Here is a 26,528-nt window from a genome sequence, read left to right as displayed (position 1 = left end):
TTTTGAGGGGAATTTCTAATGCCTAGAACAGGAAACAGGAGTCCCATCTACTATGCTCTTTTGCCACCTTTGCTACTGACTTCGAGCATCTCCTTGGGCCAATTAGTTGTCATTGTGCCTCAGTTTCCCTGTCTTTAAATTGGAGGATAAATGTCTACCTCACAGGAAGGTTGAGAGATGTAACCAGTTAATGTTTGTAGAGTACTTTGGGGTTCTTGGGAGACAAGCTGTTGTACAAGCTGCAAGTATTGGCCCACATCCCGCCACATCAGGGTTTTTCTGCAGAAAAAGCCTCAGGGCTCACCCTCACATCTGGTGCATCCTTGAGAGGCCAGATGATCCATAAGGAGGCCTGTGCCTCCACCTACGTCATGGCCTCCCTTTGACGCAGCCACTTCCAAAACTCTAAGCAGGGGAGGGTGGCTCAACAGGAAGAGTAATAAAGGCAGAGGCTGTATCTTTGCTGCCTAATGTATACAGAGTTGGAGGGAGGGGGCTGTACATTGCCATCTCCTTCCCAGCTTCTACAGTCTTTACAAAATTCCCCGGTGCAGAACTTGGACTTGATGGAGAGAATTTCAGAGTCAATAAGGTGGGGGATCATTATTAGTAGGTCAGTAATTGTGGAAGCTGTGCTGGAGGTTGACACTTTTAACCTTCCGTGGTGGGATCTGCTGTGCCCCCAGTTTTACTGAAGAATAGTAGTGAAACTTTAGCTTTTAAATTAAAAATAAAATCCTATTTGAGTGTACAGCAGGTTGTAGATTCCCCTCAAAATGATTGTTTAATGTTGCCTCTAATACAAATTAAAAGTCTGTCATTATTTTAGACAAGGCTTATTCCAAGAGCTTATTCATATTTTGAATAAATTAAAGCAGAATAGCTTGAAAGGACATTAATACAGTGCTTTTCTATAATTCTAAATACAGATTCTATATCATCTTATGTTTATCTTTGACTTATGGGGAAAATTTTTATTATAATGCCATGTGATCCATCATGATGGCATAATGTGTGCATCTTCACCTGATGAGTTTTATTCAGCACTGGCAATGTTGTATGACATTATGGCCCAAAATCACATTCTGTACACAGTGTAAAGACACAAGGCCAGATCCTCTGCTGATGTAAATCAGAAAGGCCTCTCTCACTTCAATACAGCTACCTTGATTGATATCAGATGACTATTTGGCCCACAGTGTCAACTTGTCACAACTCTTCAACAGCATGTCACAGTACCTTGAATAAATGCAGGGCTCTTTTTTATCCTATAGAAACATGGAGAATGATTGTCTTATTCGTGAATTTTGGTGTGGATGTCAGCAGTGCCACCAAAGCCTGTAAAATCCCATGTTCTATACAGAAAATACCACGCATCAATGACATACTCCACAATAAATGTGCAGGAGTAAATGAAACAATTAGATATTGTCTTTAGAAGTAATCAATAGCACATATTATTATATAATGTTTGCCTAACTATGAAAATTATTTTCAGTAGAACTAAGTGGGAAACTGTTACAACGTATGGGATTGAGCAAAAATGAACAGTCTTCTGGAAACTAGGGTTCTTCATTTCAAATACAGATCATATGGTGTATCCTAAAAACATAGGAAAAATCAGGTCAGAGATGAAAACCACAATAGAGAGCTATTTATTTCAGCTGCTACAAACCACATCAGGCACTATATGAGAACATTTCAGTGTTTAAGCTGCAATCAGTTGTATAACAACTAACTGAATTTCAAATGGTAACGGTAAGGGTTATTTTAAAATATCATTTGGATTAGTGGAAATGTAATGTTATATATGTTTCCCTTCTTAAACTGTCTCCAAAGACAGCTTCAAATCACTGAAGACAATTTCATTCTGTTTCGTGCTCTGGTGCAGAAGTTGTCTGGATTTGGGTTTTCTTCTTACTTAATACATTTCTATGCTTTGGGGTGTTTATTTCAATGCATTTTTTTTTAATATTGTAATGGAACATTGATCATGTTGGGGTTGGGGAATATCTGATGATTTCATCATTAATCACAATTCCCCTTAGGAACGCTTTTTTCCTTTTCTTCTAGCTATTACAGATCAATCCTGCAAGGCGCTGTGTGCCTTCAGTTCCTATAGGTGTCATTGGAAACTGAGCATTTTCAGTCCTTCACAGGAGGTGTTTGGTAATTTGCGGGGTGGAATCTTAAGTATGGGAAAGTACTATAGCTTCCTTTGTAACTGATGCAATTAACAGCAATAGTGTGCCCTGTATAGGAGCTGTACTCAGGTTGATCTCACTAAATTGAATGACTGAGCACTGTAGGTTCTACCTGTGAGACTAGAGGAAGCTAATGATAACCTTCTGTGATGTTTTCCCAGGTCTAGCCCAAATGTTAAGATAAAATCCTTTAAAAACTACATTAGTGTTTACATTAGGAAGCTAATTTACAAATAAATTATAATATTTAAAAATAAGTTAATTTTCTTAGTTCTGCTAAATGCTTATGCACAACGCTGTCTTGTTATACATGCCATGAGCCTGCTTTTATAAAGTAAGTGTTGTAAGGAAACTGTGAACTCACCGTCACAAAAATCAAATTGAGGTGTAACATTTTAGACTCATATCATGTTGCTTATTGAAGGGTAAAATACTCATACATGAATTTATTTGTAAAGTGCTGTGACTTTAAGAATGTAGTGGACTTGCAGTCCACACCTTCCTTTATAGCTCTGTGGATCGTTCTCAGAGTTCCATACTGCCCTTTGAAAGTAATGCTATATTATAAGATATAAGCTACATTGCTCACATATGCAGGTGAACATCTGAATTGTGGAGAGACATGCAAGGAAGGGATGGAGTTTTCCACGTTGTATGATACGTACTATGTAAATCAGACTAAATGTTTCAAATAGGGATAGATTTTCTCTTTAAGGTATGTCCTTTAGAAGGGTTGAGAGGGAAAAGGGCATAAGGATCTGTCAAGAGCTTCTGTAGACTTTGGAACTGAGACTGGGTAAAGCCTGTGGGACAGCTCTGCTTGCTTGAGCATATAGGGGAAGGACTATGGCCTTGCCCTGCTCTGTACCCTCTGTTGGGAGGTTATCACCACTTTCTGTGCTAGTCTGGAGCAGTGTTTCCATCTCCTCTGTGAACAAGTGCTAGGCTTTGTACAGGAGTGCAAGGTGAAAAAAGGAGCTCTTTTTTTGCTCTTTTCTCCATCCATGCAAGTACACAAAGCCTGATGCTGAAAATGCAGTGTCAGCTTTGCTTGTTCAGTATTGTGACTCCTGTAGGTTTTGCTGAGAACAACAGGTTGCTGATGTCAGTAGACTTATTTTTTTAAAGTCTGAAAGGATGGATTTACAAGTTGGATTTTAATGTATCATATCAGTAGGTGTTTTAGGGCTCTGAATATTTATTAATATACACGACATTTATAAAATGTGATTTATAACATTGTACAGTGCAGATTTTTAAAGGGTCAGTTTCTTTTTAAAATCCCATTTTGTAAATAACTCAAATTTACAAGGAATTTTATAATATGTAATCCAAGAAACCATTCTTTTGTGTGGCATATTACATCCATAGCAGCTGTATCTGTAAAACTCAGTCTTTGATTTCACAGGTCACTGTGGAACTATTCATGATGATGTCTCTTGTCAAAATGCAGATATCACTGCTGGAGAGACAGTCCAGATACTGTACACCATCAGGAAAAGTGTGTTGAAAATATTAGCTCAGATGTGTTTGTATTACCATTCCAAAACCCTGCCCTTTAAATTATTTAAATTTTGAAAGTTCGTTATGCAAATTGTAGATAAATGATAGGTGGAATTTCTCCCACCTCTGTTTGTACGTATAGTAAACTCTTTCATATTGGGCATTCTATCATCTGGAACCCTCAAATAACCAGCATTTTAACCATAAGTAAATTTTAGTTACATTTTCCATAAATACAGTATCATGAAAGTAAATACAAATAAATACAGCAAATACAGTAGAAGTTTACAATACTACTGTTGTTGGAAAATAAAGTACTCTGCATACATTTTTGTTTGTTTCTTAATATCTAATGTCGTTTTTCTTTAGTGTTATGCATTGCTAGGTAAATCTCCCTATTATCCAGAATATTTGAATATCCGGCAACCTCCTGGTCCTGGGGCTGCTGGATATGCAAGAGTTTACTGTATATGTCTCTGCCATATGATTTATTCATCTGACAAAGTGAGCTGCAGCTCGCAACAGCTTATGCCTTAATAAATTTGTTAGTCTTTACTGTGCCACAAGACTTCTTGTTGTTTAAGTTGAGACTGAAAGTTGTGTTATTAGTTCTAAAAGTAATTTGCATGTCAGATTCCAGACTGGAGTTGTTTTTTTTATGAGTTAAAGATAACCCCCTGGATTTAGACGTCTATAATACCAGTAATGCAACAGCTGTATGTGTACTAGTGAAGGCTTACCAGCGCACTAGTATATATGTGCATATATGACAGACATTGGGACTATTTTCACCAGTATTTATGCTTTTATGTATTTATCCTTTGCTGTTTTCTTTTTCACTTAATTAAACAACTTATAAATCTTATTGTTAAATAACAAAAGGGTTGTGCCAGTATAGTTGATATTAAAATGAATTTAATTTTTTGAGTAGCCTGTCAAGGTTATCCATTGGAGAAATTTAGGTTTGATATTTTTATTTGTGTTTGTTTTGTTTTCTTCCTGGTAATTATGTTTGCACTTTGCTGATGTCTAGTTGTGCATTATTACAATGGAAGGTGACAATTTGATTGTCTTCAGTTGGAGAAACAAGTAATTTTATATTCACCAAGCTGTCAGGTAACACTACCTCGCAGTACTGAGAGCTCCTGGCAATGTGGTTTGGCACTTATATTTAACTGCTTTGATGCTTGCATAACCTTTACGGCATCAAAAATACTTTGCCTGCTAGAAATGTTTTAGTCTTGTACTGTAAGGTTTTCATTAAGAAGATAAACTGTTACTGAACTTGGAGGAACATTGTTTCATGTTATGCGGCGGTAATAATTAGGTGATTTAATACGAACTGACTACAGTTGAGCCTGAAATTGAGATGAATTACCAATATGTGGTATTTAGCTTCAAAATGAGCATCAAAAATATTGAGGGGAGGGGGAATCTGATTGGAGATAAGGTGTCTCAATCAGTTCTGTGGGGAGCGGCACTGTGTCATGGTACATCAGCTTTTGTTTTTGTAGCTCTGTGACTAGATTTTTCACTTCGTTATTTTTTGTAGAGTCAGATGCACATACTGAAAATTTTGATTGTAGGAGGAAAATATAATAGACATATGTTACCAGTATAACACATATAGTGTAAAGTATCACAATGATTTAATTAATAATCTTTAGGAGGATCTGCTTTACAGATTAAAGTAATGGCATTCAGATTTCACGTTATTAAAACAAGAACCTTATTAACTTTATTGAGATAAAAAGTTATTTCTCTATGTGACTTGTTGACTCGAAGTTTAAATATGTTGAAATAAATTCTTCAAAGTAGTTTTAGGCATCATTTATCAAAACCATTTATGCAGTCTTTCAGTTAAACAAGTAAGCATTCTTTTCCATAAAATAGCAACAACTTAATGTTTATTTATAGCAACTATTGTTTTGTATCATATTGTTAACAGCTGCTTTTATTTATTCTACTTGCTCTGTTACTTGCTGCCTAAAGCAACAAACTCTAACAAGTTATGATGGATAAGTTGCTGATATGCTCACTATTGTTCACATGTCAGAAAGCCATTTGTAAAGATTGTTTGAAGTCAGATTTTTTTGCAACAGTAGGAAATTGGATATCCAGAGACACATGTCATAGTCATAGGACCTTAAAGTCCTCATAGTCACCACAGAGAAGCTAATACTAACCAATTAAACAGAGGTGGTTACGTGATGTAACATTATCAGGAGAAACAATTCATGAGTCAAAGCATTCCAGGGCATATGAGCTCCAGTCCAAAGAACAGTCTTAAGCTGTATAAATAAAGTGACAGCAATATTGTCAGCTAAAAATAAACTATAGAAAATATTAACTTTTGTGACTTGAAAATAACACATTGCAGGTATTAAGTCATTATCCTGTATTTCAGTGCATTTCACTACATTCTGTGTGAGTGTTACTGCATATTATCAGGAAAAATATTGATACTAATTAATTAAAGAAGAACATTTCATCTACCAAAAATAGCTTGCCTTGGATTTTCACCATAAATTCAGTGGAGGTTCTAGGGTCTGTTTTGTTTAGTTCATTGCAATGGTTTTGACAGTCAGATGAAGAGACAGAATCTTTAAGTCGAATTTTACATAGACCCCTAGGTTACAAGACAACACAAGGGTCATCTAGTTTAGCCTTCAGGGTATGTGCATGACTGCACTGTCAGTATAGTGAGTCACAAAGGCAAAAGGTGAATGGCAGCTTTTTAAAAATGTTTTTGCATCATTCAACAAACTATGCAAATATTATGCTATACATTTGAAAGAATTAACTCATAGAGATGGGTCTGGATCCTAATGCTCCTGAATTTAGGCAAATTGACATGGAATCTAATTTTGTGACTGAGGCATATTTGTAGTAGGAGGAATAATTCTGTCTGGTGTGTAAATAGAGTGTGTGGCTTACCTGAACACGTGTATTGCAGAGGCTGCATTTCTGTCGCTGACCTTGGTGTTAGCTGGAGTCTTGGATGTTGTTCACTGCCATTCCTTTTCTCTGTTCCTTCTTCCCCTTTCCCCTCTCTTATTCCCAAAAGGTGATTCCTGGAATAGTCTTTCTCATGAATCAACTTCACACTGTTAATCTTCAGAGTGCTTTACAAACATTATCTAGCTAATCTTCATGACACCCCTTTGAGGTAGGTTTGGAAAAATTGAGAGACAGATTAATTTGCCCAAGGCCACACTGCATCTCCATGGCAGAGTCAGGAGTAGAATTTAAGAGTCACTAGCTTTCAGTCCTGTGAAGAACCCACCCACTCCGTTCTTCTCATTTTCAGGGAGGCTTATGTATTATCAGCCTAACTCCATGTAGATTTTTTGTTTAGGCATACTTGTAGGAGTGTGAGGCTTCTTAAGTAGTGAGTATTTTAGGAACTGCTCATTCTTGTTACTAATGCTCTTTGTAATCAGATGTGGGTCATTAAATTTTAGGAAATAACCGTTTATTCTTATGTGACAAATGAATTACATACAGCATTAGATAAACAATCAGTTATGTTACTGAGTTATGTCTACATAGCTTTGTTTTACAGGATCGGAGCTGCAAAATTATTTGGCTATTGGTAAAACATTTTCATTTTTCTTTCAGTCATATTTGAATGCTCTTATAATTAGATATTGGGATCCTTGTACAGCAAAGGCAAATAATGATAATTTTCCTGTGTGTTTACAGTTCCTCAGATGGAATAAATCAGTTCAGCCCCAGTAACTTTAACAAAGTGCTGTCAGTTTACCCCAGTTTAGGATCTGGTCTATAGTTTTGGGATTGTACAGATATAAGAAGTGGTCAGTTAACGCATGATTCGTGGATGGAGGCCTTGAGTTCAGGAGAGGGCCTCAGGCCTAATGTTTTGACTCACAAGCTCCATGCAGTTTGCCACAGAGAGTGGAAACAGGAAGATGGAATTAGCAAGCACGCTTCCAGAAGTCGTTCAAACACTTTCACAGGGATGGTGGATGTTGATCTGTCACAGAGGGCCCTTTGGGTAAGATTTGACAGGGATGGGAGCAACTCTCTTTCTACTACCCTTGTTCTATCAAGTGGGGCGGGGGTGGAGGGTGGGGCGGGGGGAGAGAGAGAGAGAGAGAGAGAGTGCTTCCATCTCCAGGGTTTTGCATATCATCTTTCATGAACATGAATTTCTTGAAAAAAGTTAGAAGAAAATCGTGCTTCTTTTAATATAAAGGGTTTCTTTTTTTGAGGACTTCAAAATATATATTTTTTTAATAATTCATTTAGTTCTAGATTCATGAAAGCATATGCTTGCCTGTAAATCGATGAGAAGTTGAATTTGAAGTCAGTTAAGTATTTAGCTGCTTAAAGTTAAACATGTGATTAAGTGCTTACATAAACTGGGGCATTTTGGGCATAGGGGAGGAAATAACGATGGTCACCTTCAGGGAGAGGAGGCATGGCATTCTCAAAACCTTAATTCAATAATTGCAATTATAGATTTAGCTTTACAAATGTTTCTGCAAGGTGGGACAAAACAGTCTTTAGACTCCATTACAGTTTCTAGTTAACTGCCACAAATGTCCCTTTCATATATCTCATTGTTATCAGATGATATAAGTATTTTTAAATTATGACTAGGCTCACACATTATTGTTGTCTGTGTAATTTGGGTTTAAATGTCTACCAGGTGGGACCCCAAACTGATCTCTAATTTCCCCTGTAGCATTTCATCGTTTGGTCCTTCTGTCAATAATGGATGGACAGTTTCAGACATTACATACCTTTGGTGTTAGGCATGCCTCCTAGTTATTTAAAGAAAGCAGCTTTAAATCATTTGAAGAACTTCGGCACACAGACAAGTCTAAGATGAAAAATTTCTGTAATCATTTGTAGTTTAGGGAACGGATGACAAGCATTACTTTTAGGAAAAAGGAAATCTGTGATGTTTGTTTAGAATGACTGCTAGGCTCTGGAGGAGGACAGGCAAATTTAAAATTTAAGGCTTACACATTTTGACAAAATACTGGAGTGGCACAGACCCAAGCATGGATTTTTGGCTTTCCAGCATGGAAACCAAGGCTGACTGAAATTGGGGTCCCAATTTACCCATGCTTCCCACTTCCTCCGCTGCACTAAATGGCTAAATGGTTCCTCTTTTCTCCATCTCAGCTTGCAAGTGAAATGTGTTGTATTTTGTGTTTGTAAAACCAGTCCTGTGTTTGTTTTACCCACATTAGGAAGACTGAATAGAAGAATGGACTTCAGATAAATTATTCTGGATCCATACCCATCTCTCTCAGATCCCATAGGTATATTATCTGTCCTGGTGACAGTTGTGCCTCAGTTAACTAGCCCATTTTACCAGTATGACAATGTATTTTTTCTCTCTGATTATAATGTGGACTGTGTATTTGATATACTGGTATCCTGTGAGTGTAATTTCCTCTTATTTTATCTCCACTGCACAATATTATAAATAAATAGTTAAAAAATAAAAAAGAAAAGCACCAAACAAATCTGTTGCATCTTGTTTTAAGATTGTACCACTGTAGACACTTGTTCTAGTAAAGTAGAATTGGACCCACTTGATTGCATTTAAATTTTTCATGCTTCAGCAGTTTGGCTAGGAGCACAGTAAAGAAAAACCCCATGAACGAGGATAGTTTAGAATAATAGAACTTGATTTTGTGTATTATAGCGGCACCATTTGCGCTGCTTTAGTTAGGGTTGTGTCAGCACTTCCATTATAAACCCCTGTTTCCAGGGGTTATAACTAGGGAGACTTTTTTTGAACAGAAATTTAAAAAAAAATCATTTGACTGATTTTAATTTATAACAGAGCAAAAACAAAATAAGGTGAAATGGCAATTAGCAACTTTGAGACACCTTTTACAAGTCTAATTTATATTTCCTCCTGAAATTGTAACCCTTATTCTGGTAAGTTAGTTTTGAATACTTTCAAATTGCAAAATTCTTAATGTTTAAAATGAGCTACAATTCAAACCCGTAATACTTTTCAACATTTATTTTGGCAGAACAACCTATTTTATGGATCGATGGGACAATAACTAAGGATTAATCTGAAGGGATATTTCAGGGGGAGCATTTGATCATACATCTTGGAAATTAAGTGTAAAGTTCAGCCTTTGGTTAGAGCCTGAGCTCACAATCTTCTATGTGCAGAACTCCTTCTGAGGTAAATAGGAGTTTCCCATGGACAGAGCTTACAGGAATTGGCTGTTATACCTGAGGACAGTGCAAAAAAAGTAACTTAGACATGTAGAGAGACACTGAGGGCTACAGGTATGTAGATCAGTGTCTTGGTTAGTATATTTTAGACATGGCACATTCTCTCCTTTTCTATAAATAATTAACTTAGTTTAAATAAAGTAAATCTATAAATCATTTTAACAGATTTTTTCTATTGTACTACATAACAAGTAGGTAGTTTTAGTGAATGGTCACTTGAGGAATTACCAAAAGCTTATTTAAGAAATAGAGGTGAAGCCTTTCTTGACTAATTATATTCAGCATGTAATTTCTAAACTTCACTCTGAATTTTGATTTTCAATTAACATTCCCAATTTGAAGATAATTTTCTATTTAATGTAATTGCAGGAAATAATTTATTGGCTGATTAAGACAGGGGGCCCAGCCTTCCTTAAGAAAATACTCCCTAACAAACCAGCCTTTAAAGCCAACTCATAGCTATGGACAGATTTAGCCTATTTTCACAGCTGCACAGTTGTGTTTAATTAAGATTGTGCACTATTATTCATTGGTGCAATTTGTACTTGAAATTATTCTTAAGAGACATTTTCCTTTCTGGTTTTGTCATAATTAATTATATTGAAGAAACAACCGGAGCTATTGCTATTGGAAGAAGCCAGTTCATTTTGTAACGGGAATGGTGTCTGCTAAGGAGGTGAAGTCAGTGCAGTTTCAGATACAAATTGTGACTTTCAGTTTTGAATGCACAGTTTACAAATTGCAATAAATCATATTAAATTTTTTATGTTGTCATGTGAACAGGTAAATTAACATGATGATTATATTCAGAAATACAGAAAGAAATTTCTCATTTTATCTTAACGTTTTGATTATGTTTGGTCACGTTAATTATGAACCAGAAACTCTTGAAATACCTGTAACAATAATAATTTCTGGACTCTCCAGTTATGTGCACCATAAGCATATATTCTTTAATGGAGTATCAATGTTATATTTATTCAGTTCTACTCATTGATAATTTTAATACTCTTAAAAGAAATGCAAATCTATCCCTCCAACTTGTATCGAGTTTGACGCAGGATTATCATTATTTGCAGAATGGTTATTCTAAATAGGTATCAGCATTTTAATGTGTATCAAAGCACTTCAAAAGCTTGTAATACTTTTATTTAGAACTGTGGATAATTAGATTAGCTGTTCCTATATTAATTTTTTTCACTGTAGAATACTAAATCTGAGCCCCCTCATTAATTGTGAGAAATTTAGCATTAGCTGTTAAATCCTATGTGAAACATGGGCTGCTACATAAAAACTACTGTTTAAATTGGAATTAACTTAATTATTTTTCTTTGCACTTGATATTTCCTTCACTGTAATATTCATGAAAGCATGTGACACATTTGTAAATTTAACTGTTAGTCTCAGATTTCCAGACCCTTTAATCAGTATTTATTTGTCTGTAGAAACAGTACTAGCAAGTTAATGATTTGCTAATTTGAAAAATGCTCATGTGGTTTCCTATGTTAACTGATTTGTGCATTTCTTAAAGAAATGGTATGAAATCAATTATTGTTAAAGAGCAATTAAGGTGGAGATCTTATTCCTTCATTCCAAAGCAATTTCAATATTATAGATACTAAAGTTACTAAAAATTGTAAAAAAAATGTTCTAAATGTCTGCTTTGATAGTTATAGTTGTTTTCACTAGAAATTTTTAAAAAATTTCAAGTCAAAATAATTTATATATTTTGAAGTAACAAACTGTAGCAAAAGCTGTGTTCGCCTGTGAAATGGCTTTTAGAAGCTATTATTAGAAAAATTACATTTTAAATAAATATACTTATTTATTATAACTTGACACTCAGAGTTAATGGAATTCTTTCAGATACTTTGTATCTTGTATTCAATGTCTAATAAAAGATGGAAATATAATTATTTTAGGCACTTAAGTCAAACTGCAGAAGATTGCCTCAAATTTAATCATACATTATCAGTCATTCGTTCAATAAGCCACTTACAGTTTTATAGCACCCTTCAAGTGAATATCTCAGAACCCTTTCCAAAAGGTAAAACTGGATGCAATTTAAAATTCGGTCAGAGACTGCAAAACTTTAAACAAACAAATCATAATACATCTTTGGAACAGCTTGGCTAATAACTTAGAAAGTCTCATTGTGAAAGAAACAAATTCAACATGCAAGGGAAAAAGTAAGCAAAGCATCCAACCATGCAAACCGTCATTCATAGGAGTATTCCATGTTTGTGCAAGTAATCCTATTGAAACCCACTGAAGGTGGTGTGACTGTTCATAAGAGTAAAAGTTTAGAGGACTGGGCCCATAGACATTTGGCAGAATATATGTGTCCATAAAAGTCATCGTTCTCTTAAGGCTGGAGAAAATTATACCATCTTACAAGTCTAAATAAATTAGATGACACATGGTAAGTCAATACCATGTTTTACTGGGAGCCACTGAAAACCTATTTATAACAGAAATGAGATGCTCAGAGCTTTTGAAGAACCTTCTAAGCAACCAAGGATCCAGATCCTTTAAAGTTTTATTTCTGTGACTAGTCCTATGGACTACAGTGGGATTATGTAAATAAGAAAATACTATTCAACTGGATCTACATGAGCCTCTTCCTTTTGAAAGGGGTATGTTAATGAGTGGGTTCAAAATATGCTAATGAGATGCTCCAATGAATATGCAGTGCCTCATTAGCATAATGGCAGCTGCAGCGTTTCAAAAGTGCGGCTTTTCAAATTGCGCGCCACCCATGGAGACGGGACCTTCCGAAAGGACCCCCCACTTTTTGAAAGCCCTTTTTTCCATCTGGTGTTAGGAAGAAGGGCTTTCGAAAACTGGGGGGGTCCTTTCAGTAGGTCCCGTCTCCAAAGGCAGTGTGCAGTTCGAAAATCCGCACTTTCGAATCACTGTGGCCACCATTATGCTAATGAGGTACTGGATATTCATTGCAGTGCCTCATTAACCTGTTTCGAACCTGCTCTTTAACATGCCCTTTCTGAAAGGAAGAGGCTCATGTAGACACAGGATTCATGTGTATAAGGTTTGCTTCCAATTTTCATGTTTTGATAGACAGCTTCCTTCATGTGGTCAATAGTAAAATCTTATGTCCTGCCCTCTTTTCTTGTTCTGCAGAAGAATGTCTTCCAAGCAGGCCACCTCTCCATTTGCCTGTGCCCCTGATGGAGAGGAAGCAATGACCCAGGATTTAGCATCACGAGACAAGGAAGAAGGCAACAGTGATCAGCATGTGGCCTCCCATCTGCCTCTGCACACCCTAATGCACAACAAACCTCACTCAGAGGATCTACCAACGCTGGTTACCACCATTCAACAAGACGCTGACTGGGACAGTGTTATCTCAGCCCAGCATAGAATGGTAAGTTACACATTTATATGCAGCTTTTGCAGGGACTGGCGACAGAGGGGATTTTTGCCAGCGGAGGCACGTTTACATGTCCTGTTTACTGCCCCCAGCAGCTTCTGCCGGCAGTGAGCTCTCGTGTGGCTATGCTAATCAGCTGTGCAATATGCTAATGAGTGTCTATTTGGAATTGCGAGACTGTGCATTAGCATAAACCTTCTGGCAATGTTGCTCCGTGTAGACCTAGCCTCTGAGACCTACCAAAGCTAAAATATTCATAGGCTGGCACTGGAACTCTAGAGGCTAACATCTGGCTGACACCACAATTCTTTATGTTTATTGGAAATGGCAGGCTTTTGTGAAGGGCAAATAGTTAGAGATTGTTAGCTGAATTTCAGGCCTTTCCTGCTCTAGATCACCAGTTCAAATCCAATTAAGTTTAGCAATGACTGAAAGTTGTCAATGCCTGATATTTGTTCCATGGTTTATATGAGAAGAGTTTGGAGCTGTCTCTGCCAACTGGCTAGACATCCGCATGACAAAAACACTATTATGATTGAAATTGACTAGCAGTCTCAGTAGAGCTGCCAAAACCTGAATGGGCACAGAGAGTCAATGAATTTCTGACCCATATATATATTTGTCTTTGCTGAGCAAAATCAAGTTGTGTGGATAGTTTCATGAAGTTTGGGACTGTGAGGTGGGTTAAGCCTGGGGGTGGGCAGGGACAGTTTGGGAATGCGGGGGTTCTAAGGCTGAGGGCAGTTTGGGCTTGCAGAGGGCTTAAGGCTGGGGGGGTCTAAGGATGGGGGTAATTTGGGACTGGGGTAATTTAAGGCTGGGGGCTTGGGGCTGTGGAGGGTTTAAGGCTGGGGCGTTTTGGGGCTTTGGCAGGGTCTGAGACTGGGGTTGGTTGTGGCTGTGGGGGGTTTAAGCCTGGGAGAGGTTTGGGGCTGTGGGAAGTTTAAAGCTGGCGGTGGTTTGGGGCTGCGGGGGGTTTAAGGCTGGGGACAGGGGGGCCGTTTGGGGCTACAGGGGGTCTAAGCCTGGGAGCGAGGGGGTGGTTTGGTGCTGCAAGGGGGTTAAGTGTTGGGGGTGGTGGTTTGGGGCTATTTCATGTTTGGCCCCGATGGAACACATAAAAAATAGCTGTGTTGCCCCCCAGTGAGAAAAGGTTGGACACCCCTGATCTATGCTATATGAAAGATCCACCAGGTCAGGGTCGATCTTCTGGAGTTCAATTTCATGCACCTGGTATAGATGCACAAAATCCAACAAGTACTCCTCAATATTGCATGGAGTAAGAGAGGTCGACAGGAGAGTTCTCACATTCCAATAATTCTCAATTATTTGCCGATAGGGCAATTGAGATGCATCTAGATCGACTAGGTATATTGAAAGCAATATGGATTGGAGCCATTCCAGCATTGGGCACGTGCACAATATGAGTTGCAGCCTCAAAGCAGCAGTAGCAGCAATGGACTGACTTAGTGGTTTTGGAGGAAAGAATGCATAACCTTCCTGGAATCTCTCAGGGTACAGGCTGTATGCCCAGGCTGTGTGGTGAGAGATATATTAGTACCTCAGTCAAAATGTTAGCACCTTACAGAATGTGGTGACACATCCTTCTTACGCAGAATAACTTAAAATTATTTTACATATTTAACGGCAAAAATATAATTTCCAATTTCGAATGATACACTTTCAGGATAGTATTTGGTGTACCTCTGAGGAGACTTAACAGCCAGAGGTCATCTCCTGCCTATCACATTTCAGAAACAGGTGCATGAACTTAGACTGAGTGACTTAGCATTCTGCTTTTCATCCTTGTTTCTGAAAATAGTACAGCATACAGTTTGATAAAGTTCGTGAAAATCATTCATTGGTCCCACTGCTTCCTTGTGTCTAATCCAGCCATCTTTATTCAGACAAACCTCAGCGAAATTAGTGGAACTTTTGCCTATGAAGAGTAGGTACAAACCTAAGGACAGAAGGCAAAATTAAAATTATAATGCTTTAGAGAAGATCATTTGAATTTAAAAATAATATAATGATACCCCAGCTGATTTACTATAGAAATGGAAACTAGGCAACTTTAGTTGGTGACTGTAACATAGAAGTTGTGAAAAATATGTTTTTTAAACATAATTGGAACAATGTGAGGATATCACTCAGAACAACTCATTTAAGAAAGAAATTCTGCCATGGATCCTTGTGTGCCAATCTCCTGTTAATTGTCCCTGTTTGAAACACCCTAACTTGCTAGCAGTTGCTGATCATACTAGGAAAAGGTTAAGAGTGTTCTAATAATAAGTGTTCTAATAACTCACTAATACAGGTGGCTGCTTTATCAATCCTGATGTAAGGAGCTGGAGTGACTCTTTAGAGAAAAGATGGGATGGGCTGAGCAGTTATGAGAGCTCTTTGAGCTGCTAAACCCGGGGTAAAGGCTTGAGCTGCATACTGTTAAATTCTTTGTTATAAAACTGAATTCCAGGAAAGACAGTCAGTTTTTGACTTGTGTTGACTGTGTGTAAAGCAGATTGAGAAAGGCAGCTGCTTACAGCCGCTTACTCTGAAAAAAACGCAATGGTGCTGATGTTAAAGTGCACCCTTAATATGCCTTGTCTGGTTACCAGGTGGTAAATTGAATGGGTATTACATCCATCCGTACAAGGAAGAATTTGGGCTTTAGTGTGTTACCTAACTAGGCATGCAACCTTACCTTCTGTGTAATCTCAAGACTCCTAAAGACCTGTGGAAATTTTGCTGCACGCAATATACAATATAAAATGCTATGCAGAGATGAGGGCTATGTGGCTCTTCAGTGAAAACAGATTTTGCATGTCTAAGAAAATATCAACAAAATTTTGTCCAGTATTTATTGCATGCAACACTTTCTGTACTATAAGATACCTTTTTAAACATCACTGTGCATTATCATTTTAAAAAAAAAGCAGGCTGGCTAAAAATGTTTTCAAACTTTCACTCCCTTTTGATATCAGGCATTGCTTTCTACTGAGTCCTTTGTGTATTCTGAATGTCTGGAAGCCAAAATATTTTGTTTTAACTCCCACTCTATAGTATTTCCCAGCTGTGTACTTATATGGTGTAATAAAAGGATTTAACAAATGAAAAATAGCAGCTGCATTTGGAGATTCCCTTTGTGCTCCCTTTTCATTTGACAGATTCAGCAATGTGTAACTGTAACGTCAGACCTGTAACGACTTACACTATAAGTATCATATCACCAACAAATTTGATTTCACTGGGGAGGAGTGGGGAGAAGAAAACAATAGAATGATTTGGTCCTTTAATGTTTCCTTGCAGAGCTGGAGACACCATCATTATATTTATGACTTTAACTTGAAATAAAAATTGCTGAAGGTTTGGGTATTTATTTTGTTGCTAAATCTGTTAGCAACCCCTACCCCCCAAAAAAAACCCCTAAAAAACAAAAAAAAACCCCACAACCGTTCCAAGGTAAAGGCTAAATTCTCCCTTTCTGCAAAACAAAACAAAACACTTAGGGATTTGGGAAAACTTACAAGAATTATGTGGGCTTGAAGGTGCAGAAGCCATGTGGGAGGAAATAGTAAGGCAAACATATAAAACTTGTACATTGCATTAAAAAAATGGTTCCATTGTCGAAACAGCTTAGGAGTAGTTGGTGATAAAGGAGGGTGAAAGGTGAAAGAAGATCATAGAGTTAAATATTGTAGCTAGATTTTAAAAAAATATCTGGATAAGTTTATGACTGATAAGATTTATACTGGTAGTTAACCATGTTTAAAAAATGATAATCATGATTCATTCATGGCAGGGGTCAGGAAACCATTTCCTGTCTTGTATATACACTCCCATATAGAGCTTTCAACAATTTAACCAGGTCAGTTATGAGGCTTTTATCCTTAATCTAAAGTATCAACTGTAGGTAGTCAGTGACAGGTCGCATGAGTAGATGAACAAATGGTCTGATCCACTAGGACAAATTGTACGGCATGTTCCCATGTGCTAGAGATGGGCGTAGGAGATGGGCCTACAGAAGGATTCTGAATTCAAACACCAGTAATAGAATCAAATCTCATGGTTTACTTAATGTTGCAGGACCTGCAATGGCTCTGGGTAAAATTCCCCCTTCATAGGAGCATCTCTCTCCCACAGTCCCATTCCTGACAGCACCTGCTACAGAGGCATGGCAGGGGAGGGACGGAAACAAGAGCTATATCTACACTACGAGATAAATTTGAATTTAAGGCAGTTAGCGTGATATTATCATGACTGTCTTCACTGTAAATACCATTAGCTCGATTTAGGGAGCACTAATATTGATATTACAATATCGTTGGTGCCTGATGGGTGTAGCGTCAAGCTTGAATTCAGAAGTTCGATTAAAGGCCAGTGTGGAAGCACCACGTCTTAAAATCGAATTTATTAGTCTCCAGAGATGCCCAGTATGTAACCCATTATACCCCTCAGTGCTCTGCTCTGGCTGTTGCTCTCGGGTGCACAGGAATTAGGTAACAGGAAGACCATGAATTTCACATTGGAACCAGGAAGCCTGTGACTCTGGGCTCACGTTTGTATGAGAGCCTGAGAAATGTATTTCTTTCTTTGCTATTAGCACTGTGAGCTCATCTACCCTTTACACATAGCCCCAGCACAGAGTTTGTGGTTCTGTCTGTACACTTGGTATTTTTTTCTGTGCTGCCTGACACCAGCCGCTGCCCCCCAGGCACCATGTGCTTGCATAAGAGGCTGAGAATTTCATAAGAGGCTGAGAAACTTCTCAGCAGTTTACATTTGTGGGTAAACCCCCCCCTCAACGGGCGCCCATGCAGTCAGGGTCTTTCATGTGCTTCGCCACATCACTTGGGTGGCCCCCGACCCAATAAAAGAATGTACCTGCCATTTGGTGCTGACCAGGCTTCCAGGCAGCACCATGTCCTGGCTTGCATGTGGTTAGGGCTCCAAGGGTGGGAAAGATTTTTATGGGCTTGCTGCCACCATGGGAAAGTCTTCCCCGGCAGCTAAGATTTTTGGGGCTTGCTGCCACCATGGGGAAGTCTCTCCTGGCAGCTAAGATATTTGGGGCCCTTCTGCCACCAGGCCGAAGTCTCCCCCAATGACGAAGATGATCGGGGGCTTGCTGCTGCTGGGGGGAAGTTTCCCCCAGCAGCTAAGATATTTGGGGGCTTGCACCATGGTAAGGCACAGGAAGTGCCATTGAAAGTTGAGAGGGCAGACGTTCATGTAATACATTTCTGCATTATGGAGCATCAAGAAATAAACGTGACAGAGCAATAGCTCAGTATGGGCTTCATCTAAAGGCCATTGAAGTCAGTGTATTAGCTTTACAGTTACCACAGTTAGCTAAGTAAGGCTTGACCATAACTGATTTCAATGAGCCATTCACTTTTGCAGTGTATCGCCTGTGTATACGTAGACATGCATTTCTAGATTATGGAGTATCAAGAAATAAACGTGACAGAGCAATATCTCGGTTTGGGCTTGATCCAGAGGTCACTGAAGTCAATGTATAAGCTCTAGAATTACCTCAGTATGGTCTTGGTCCAAACACCATTGAAGTCAATGAAAAGAATCCCATTGATTTCAATGGACATGGAATTTCTTTTCAGAGTTATGGGTTAATCCATTCCAGATCATTGATCTGGAGTGGGAAGATTGTCTTATGAAAAACATTGAGCCCTGGGTTCAGCAGGCAAATGCTCTAATCACTTTGCTACCCCTCCCCTCCGCTCACTTATAAAAAGCAAATCACTTATACAAACAAGAGTCCACCTGGAAAAAGGGATGTTTGCTTAATGCAGTAGGGGAATTAGGGAAATGAAATGTAGGAAGATGTTGTCAGATACCCACAGCCCCTCGCGGGTCATTTTCTTGCCATGCTGCACCAGTGAAAATACCTAGAATGCTACGGTACTCAGGGAACTATGGGATAGGTCCCACAATACACTGTTGCAAGAGTTGATGTTTGGCGACTTGTGTGTGACAGCAATAAGTTGAATTTGTGGGGAGCCTGTGGGAATTGAGGATGCTCAAATTCGAATTTATAAAACCCACCTTTAAAAAATCAGTGTTAATAAAGTCAAATTTATATCATAGGCCGTTTCTACAGATGCCACTTTATTAGCATGCCGCTTCGAAAGTGGCATGCTAATAAACGGCCCAAAATATGCTAATGAGGCGCAGATGTAAATTCCCTGTATCTCATTAGCATGAGGTCACATGGTTTGGAGTCCAGAAGACGTTCTTCCGGACTCCAAAACGTTGTTTAGAAGCACGGCCCCTGGTGGGTCTTCTGGAAGGAAGTCCTTCTTCTGGAGGCCCCTTCTTCCCAAAAATTTCCAGAAGACTCCCCAGGGGCTGCGCTTCTAAATGGCGTTTTGGAGTCCAGAAGAACGTCTTCCGGACTCCAAACCATGTGACCTCATGCTAATGAGGTGTGGGGAGTTTGCATCTGTGCCTCATTAGCATATTTTGGGCCACTGGCATGTGTAGAAATGGCCATAGTGTAGACATAGCCAAGGTGCGCCATGAGCAGGAGTTTGCATAACAACTGTGCTAAGATGTGTGGTAGCCCATAGAAAGTCAAGAGGTGACCAGTGCCTGGGGCTATTGTTTTTTATGCTGGGGGGAAGAAGCTTTGCAGAAGAAGGGTCTTCCCGAAGTGGTATGTCTTCAGAAGGACCACCTTTCCTTCCAAAGGTGCCCCATCTACATGGCAGCTTTTGCTTCCAGAAGGGGATCTTCTGGAAGCAAGATCTTGTGGGACTATGCAAATGAGGCACAAGATATTTTAATTCATGGCTCATTTGCATCTGTCATGCTGCTCATTACTAGGCCCCTTTCGAAAGGGTGGGTGCTGTGTAGACACGGCCAATGAATTTTACTAATTTCAAAATAAGACTTGCTATTTTAAAATTAGTTTGAAATAGCAGTTACATTGTATAGACATTTGCATAGTTGTTTTGAAATAGCAACTGTTATTTTGAAATAACTTTGCTGTGTAGACATAACAAAATGTTACATTTATCATTTATTTAAAAAACACATTTTAACTGACTTGGTACCTATATGCATATTTAAAATAAACCAAATTTAAGTGCCCAAAATTCTAGCAAGAACCTCTAATTCTATGTCTGCAAGAGTTCTGACTAGCTGAATAGCTCAGGCAAACTGTCATTTGCATATGCACATCTATAAAAGTATCAACTGCAAATCCACAATGGTAATATTCTTTGTAGGGTGCCAGGTGATGAGCACGGAATAAATGTCTAGATAGATAAATACTTTCACACGCGATTTCACAGATTCAGAGTCCTGCTTGAAACTAGCAAGTGCTGAAAGGCAAATTGCATACGTAATGCTATCTCTATTATTATATGCATCTCTGTGGGCAACTGTAATGCAGAAAGGTAGTGTGTGTTTTGGTTTGATTTTTTTGTCTCCCGAAGCTGACTGTGGCTCTGGATCACTTTTTTTTTGTGTGTTGATCAGTGATCTGCAAACAGGCCTGTTCTTACTTGAGTTCAGTAGAACTATGTACACTGTACTGTGTATGTGAACAAAACAAAACAGCAGAAATGTAGCACTTTAAAGACTAACCATGATTTATTCAGTGATTTTGTTAGTCTTTAAAGTGCTACATTTGTTCTGTTTTGTTTTGTTGGAGTACAGACTAACACTGCTATCTCTCTGTGTATATGAAGTTAAGCACATGTACAGATGTTCATAGGACTGGGATTTTGGTTTTAGTGGAATGAACAGACCAATCTTTGCTTTTTAAATTAAAAGTAACAAAACAAAATCATTCCCTCAATAAAATGCATGATAGTGTGTTTTATAAGGATAACTAAATAGGCAATTCTCCTTGTTTATTGGGGAGCCAGATAATTAGTTTTCTGGCACAGTAATTATTGTATTATTTTTATTCTTGATGCCATGTACTTTTAACTATTTCCCCAATGTTCTTGGGAGACTATTGTTAAAACTGAATTAATCACCACCTGAATACTTCATAGAGGACTCCTAGTTTTTTGTCTGGGTCTGCCCAAATCTATAGATCTTTTATTTGAACATTACATCTCTTTAAAAAGCAGTGTTGGTAAAGTTCTCTTCCTTCCTTCCGCCTCAGTTCTGAATGTTTACAACATATTTTTTAAAAGTAGAAGCATATTAACATGTATAAATTGTTTTATTTTTTTCTTTGGGCAAGAAGGAATCAGGTATGCATGCTGATTAACACACTCCAGTCATTAACATGTGATTATGTGGGCTGCATATTGAGCACCTGCCAAAAGATAAAATTCAGCACTGTACTACATCTGTGCGAGGACTTTTTGCATTTCTTTTGTACTTTGACAGCTCAAGAAAAATCAGTCTTTGGTATCTTTGTTCAGTATAATAAAACTGTGTACATAAATTGTCTTCATGGAGGCAGGAAAGATACATGTATTTATAATCTTTGAGGCCATGAAAATCCAGTGACTGGGACGTAGTAGTCAGTGTAATACGAATCTCATAAGGTAGTGTATCATATGAACATACGACCGTTCACATAGTTTATTACATTCCAGCATGTTTTTAAGTATTATCTGTTCTGGGATTCTGCCAACTTTTTTTAATTCACAGCAGCTTTATGTAGTACCTTTATGTCTGACAAATGTCTTGCTTTTATTTCAATCTCCCAAGTGTTTCATCAGTGTTTACCTTAAGGAAATAAAAGTACTTTATGTATCAGGCTAGCTTTCTGCATATGTTCCACTGCAAACACTAAAACACATACAAGTAATCTAGCATGTGACATGTAACTGTACAAAGAGGCGTCTGTATATATATTTAATATTGCTAAAATATGTTTTTTCCTGAAATTTACAATAAAATTAACATTAAATTGGACCTGTAAAAAAAAACAAAACCTATTGTGAGCAAGTTCAGTATATACTTGATCGAGTATATCCAAACCACACAATCTTTGTTTTATTTGGCTGCTTCAGGTTATATAGACTGAAAGTATTTAGTGTCTTTGTCCATACACCAAAAAGTAGCCAGAAAGATCTTAAGGCCTCCTCAGCTTCAACACAGACAACCTACGTCTACAGTAGCCAATAATTTCGAAATATTTAGCCCCTTTTTAAAAGAGTGCATGGAGCATCTACTCCTGTAATGTGTTCTTTAGAAAGAAAATCAGAGGAACACAGCACAGCTTTTGAAAGCGTTTCTCGGATCCTGTATTAGGAACAGCGCCTCCTTTTGAAATTCCCTTTTGAAAGAGAAACCATATAGATGCTTCATGGTCTGCTCTTTCAAAAGAGGAGTTATCCATGGCTGTGGCCATGGAGGACTGCAGAGACCCCCTGCACAACAGCAACGGGGCTCTCTGGTTTGCATGGGCCCAGAAGCCCCTGTGCAGGAAGATGAGAGCATGCTTGCAGCTGCTGAAGCACAAGCTATTGCAGCCTGCCTCAGAGACACCACGGCAGGAGCGACCACAAGCCATGGCCAGCAGCACCCAGGAACATCCCTGAAAAAAGGGCACCCTCCTGGAATGAGCCTGAGGTGAGGGATCTGCTGGGGCTGTGGAAAGACAAGGAAGTCCTGAAACAGATGGGGGGCAAGAGGTGAAATGTGGCTGGCAACCCGAGGGCACCCTGCATACATGCTGACCAGGTGCGCAGCAAAGTAAAAGAGCTGTGGCAGGGTTATGTCTGGGAGAGGGACTCTGCTGGGTGCTCAGGGAAAGCTCCCTTACTACTGGAAGCTCCACTGTCTCCTGGGGCCCAGGGAAAGCTGCTCCCCACCATCCGTCCTGGACACTGCTTCAGAGGAGCTGCACCTCATGGCAGAGGAGGGGCCTGACCAGCAGTCTAAGAGACAGAACTGGCCACAGCTGAGGTCTCCTGGGCAACAAGGTGGATCTCGTAATAGACATTCCATCCTGCTCATCGAAACAGGCTATGGCCAGCCGGTCATCGGTGGACTTTGGGGAGGGACCCTCCAGTAAGTACATGGCGGAGCACACATCCCAGCTTTTAGGTGGCGGGGTTAGCACAGCTGGCAGCGGGCCGCCCCACACATCCAGTGTTTACAGGCCAGGCATAGCGCAGGTGGCCATGGCTAACATTATGCCCAAATGTCTGCCGGCAACATCCACCCAGGGACAGCGTCATAAACGACACGCACACGGGGAGGTATGGGATGGTCTGGATCACAAACTGAGAATGGCCCACATAACAGTGGACCCCCATGGCACCCATGGTGTGCCAAGACCAACTGCCACTGAAGGGAGGCTGCTGCCCCCAGCCAGGTGAGGGGGGAAAGCCGTCTGCCTGCCTTAACAAGGGACTGACAAGCAACGAAGGGTCCTGTGGTACCTTATGGACTAACAGAAAAGTTTTGAGCATGAGCTTTCATGAGCACAGACTCACTTCATCAGATGCTGGTCTTGGAAATCTGCAGGGCCAGGGTGGTACAGGAGCCTCGGGCTGATGGGGCTCGCTGCCATTCACCCCCACCCTGGAGTAGGGTCCCATTTAAGTTACCCCCTCTCCGCTCCTGGTTAAGGTCCTCTATTTTCCCCTTTGCATAAAAGTTCCCCCACCTCCTCTCCCGGTTAAGGTACCCTCTTTCCCCCTTCACATAATACTTACCATGCTCCCCTCCCAATTAAGGTCTACAACTCCACCCCATCCCAGTCGAGATCTCTCCCTCCCAATTACCAGTGTATTTCCCTCCATCCAAGTTTAGGTCCATTCCTCTCCAATTTCAGTTCGGTGCCCACCCCCCGCCTTGTCACTGCCCCCACTTCATAGGGCACTATTGCACATAGTTCGACCCCGTTCTCTGCTATAGTTATGTTTTCAGGGTTGGAAATAAGACAACTTTTATTAATGCTTAAATCTTTATTTTTGAACCATCCCTGTGTCCTGTGCTGTTGGTGGTGTGAAGGTGGGGTGTGTGTGTGTGTGTGTGCTGGGGTCATAGTAGGGGGATGGTGGGCATTGTATTGGGGGGACCAGCATGTGGGAATTGTGGGTGGTGGTCACTGTTGCTCACATGCAAATATCTCCCAAAGAGCCCCCCAATGTGGGCCCCCCCATTGTGCCTGAAGAAGTGGGGTGGGGACCAATTGTTTGAAGTTGGGGCCATACTCTGCTGCCCACTGAGGGGGAGTTTTTCACCCTTACCCTCCACAGTGTTGTGCAGGACACAACAGGCACCCACCAACCTCTAGGCGCCTGAGAAGGCACAGCTGTTGGCCCTTCAGATGCCCAAAAGCCTGCTCCACCACATTTTGGGCCTGGTTGAGCTGAGTGTTAAATGCCTCTTGGGTGGGTTGGGGTGGCCAGAGTAGGGCCTCATCAGCCAGGACAGCAGTGGGTAGGTGGCATCCACCACGATGTAGAGCGGCTTGGTCACATCTCTCACCAGGATGTCCCGCCAGGGCAGAGCCCAGAATTACAGAACACATAGGCATAATGTGTCTGTCCCGCCCAGCCCACATAAATGTCCATGAAATGGCCCTTGCTGTCTACAAGCGCCTGGAGCACTACTGAGTGGTAGCCTTTTCTGTTTATGTACGTTCTGGCACTGTGTTTCAGGGCGCAGATGGGGATGTGCACCCTGTCTAAGGCACCAAAGCAGTTTGGGAAGCTGAGTGCTGCAAATCCCTCAACAATCACATCCAGATCCCTCCATGTGGATAACTCTGTGCAGTTGCATTGCATTGATAGAGCGCAGGACCTGCATGGGAGGGAGGGCGTGTGATCTCTTGGCAGTGTGACTGACAGGATGTACCCAGGACACATCCCCGCTGCCGCTTCTCCCTTGCCCTATCCCCCAGCCCCACACAGCCCTCTCCCCTTGGCCTCTCTCCCCATCCCCTCCACCCATGCCCCCCAACTGCCAGGGGTACACCTCAGCTGGGATCCACCTCACCTCTCCCAGTGCTGCATATATGACCAGAGTACGCCTTACCTCCATTACGACAGCCCCAACGGTGGCCTTGCCCATGCCAAACTGGTGCTCCATGGACCGGTAGCTCTCTGGGTGGCCAGTTTCCAGATGGCAATTGCCACCTGTTTTTCAAGGGGTAGCGTGGGCCTCATGCAGATATCCTGGTTCCTCAAGGCAGGGGTGAGCCAGTGACAGAGCTCCTGAAATGTCTGCTTGCTATTCAGAAATGCTGTAGCCATCAAGCATTGTCCCAGTCCCCCAGCACCAGCTGCTCCCCTCAGCTGCAGCTGCTGAAGTGGCTTCACAGGCATCGTGGGGCTCTGGATGGGCACTGACATGATCCAGGGTTGAGGCACTCCAGGGCCCTGGTGGGGGAGGGTGCTCACCCTTGTGAGGAGTGGGAGGGCGGCACCAAGCAATGTGGCAAGGTGGCCGACCAAGGTGTGGAGGATGGTCAGCTCGACGAGAAGGAGCTGCTGCTGGGGGTCCATCAGGACAGGCTTGAATGCACCATTGTGTCTGTGCAGGGGCTCTGCACAGCTTGTGGCAACTCTGTGGGCCTGAGTGAGTACAGGGTGGGGCTGTTAGGGAGAAGCCCTCACGGGGAGCAGCAGTCTGCAGGCCCTGGAAAGGCTTGTCAGCCATGCAACTCCATCTGCAGTATTTCCTGCTCTGCTCTTTTGAAAGAGCAGCTGTGAGTGTGTAGACACTCACTTTCAAAAGGTCAGAAGGGTCTTTCAAAAGAACAGATCGGAGGCGCCATCTGCTTTTGGTGTGTAGACAAGCTCTTTTGAAAGACAATGTTCCGGATTGTATCATCCAAGAAATAGTCGTTCAAAAGATGATGCTAGTGTAGAAATAGCTACAATGATTGAACTCTGTCTCATTTGAACGATGTTTCATTAGAGTACACCACCATAGTAGTGCACATAGCTTTCTATTTCTCAGTGCAATGCAGAATATAAACAAACATTTTAAACCCACAAGAGCACAGCATAAATTAGTAGATACAAGTTAAAGACTGTATCCTTGTGAAAAACATATATACTCTGCAGCATGCGTTATCTAATAGCGAGTAGCATTTTCCTTCATTAACTTTTCCTTATTAAGGTCAGATGTAACAGAAGTTTAAGGCCAGGGCACAACATGGCTGAATGGTGATGGGTCGGTATTGCCAAAACAAAAATCGAATCGGATGATAATACTGTATTCAGAATATCAAAAGAATCCTATTG

At 40.4% G+C, this 26,528-nt stretch overlaps 1 protein-coding gene across 10 annotated transcripts in view; it reads left to right on the top strand.

The window, feature by feature from the left end:
• SOX6 (SRY-box transcription factor 6) overlaps positions 1–26,528 on the top strand; it is a 515,133-nt gene that overhangs the window by 182,619 nt on the left and 305,986 nt on the right. For 9 of the 10 annotated variants that reach the window (XM_074997727.1, XM_074997718.1, XM_074997720.1 and 6 more), the window contains one exon: positions 13,086–13,329. In XM_074997727.1, the coding sequence (XP_074853828.1) occupies positions 13,090–13,329 (240 nt within the window). In that variant the 5' untranslated portion in view covers positions 13,086–13,089. Of the gene's footprint in view, positions 1–8,932; positions 9,005–13,085; positions 13,330–26,528 lie in introns of all 10 variants that reach the window. The other variant, XM_074997726.1, reaches the window with a different exon arrangement.

Source organism: Carettochelys insculpta, chromosome 6, assembly GCF_033958435.1.
Source record: "Carettochelys insculpta isolate YL-2023 chromosome 6, ASM3395843v1, whole genome shotgun sequence".
Taxonomy (NCBI): domain Eukaryota; kingdom Metazoa; phylum Chordata; order Testudines; family Carettochelyidae; genus Carettochelys; species Carettochelys insculpta.
This window is presented reverse-complemented; position numbering and strand designations above follow the sequence as displayed.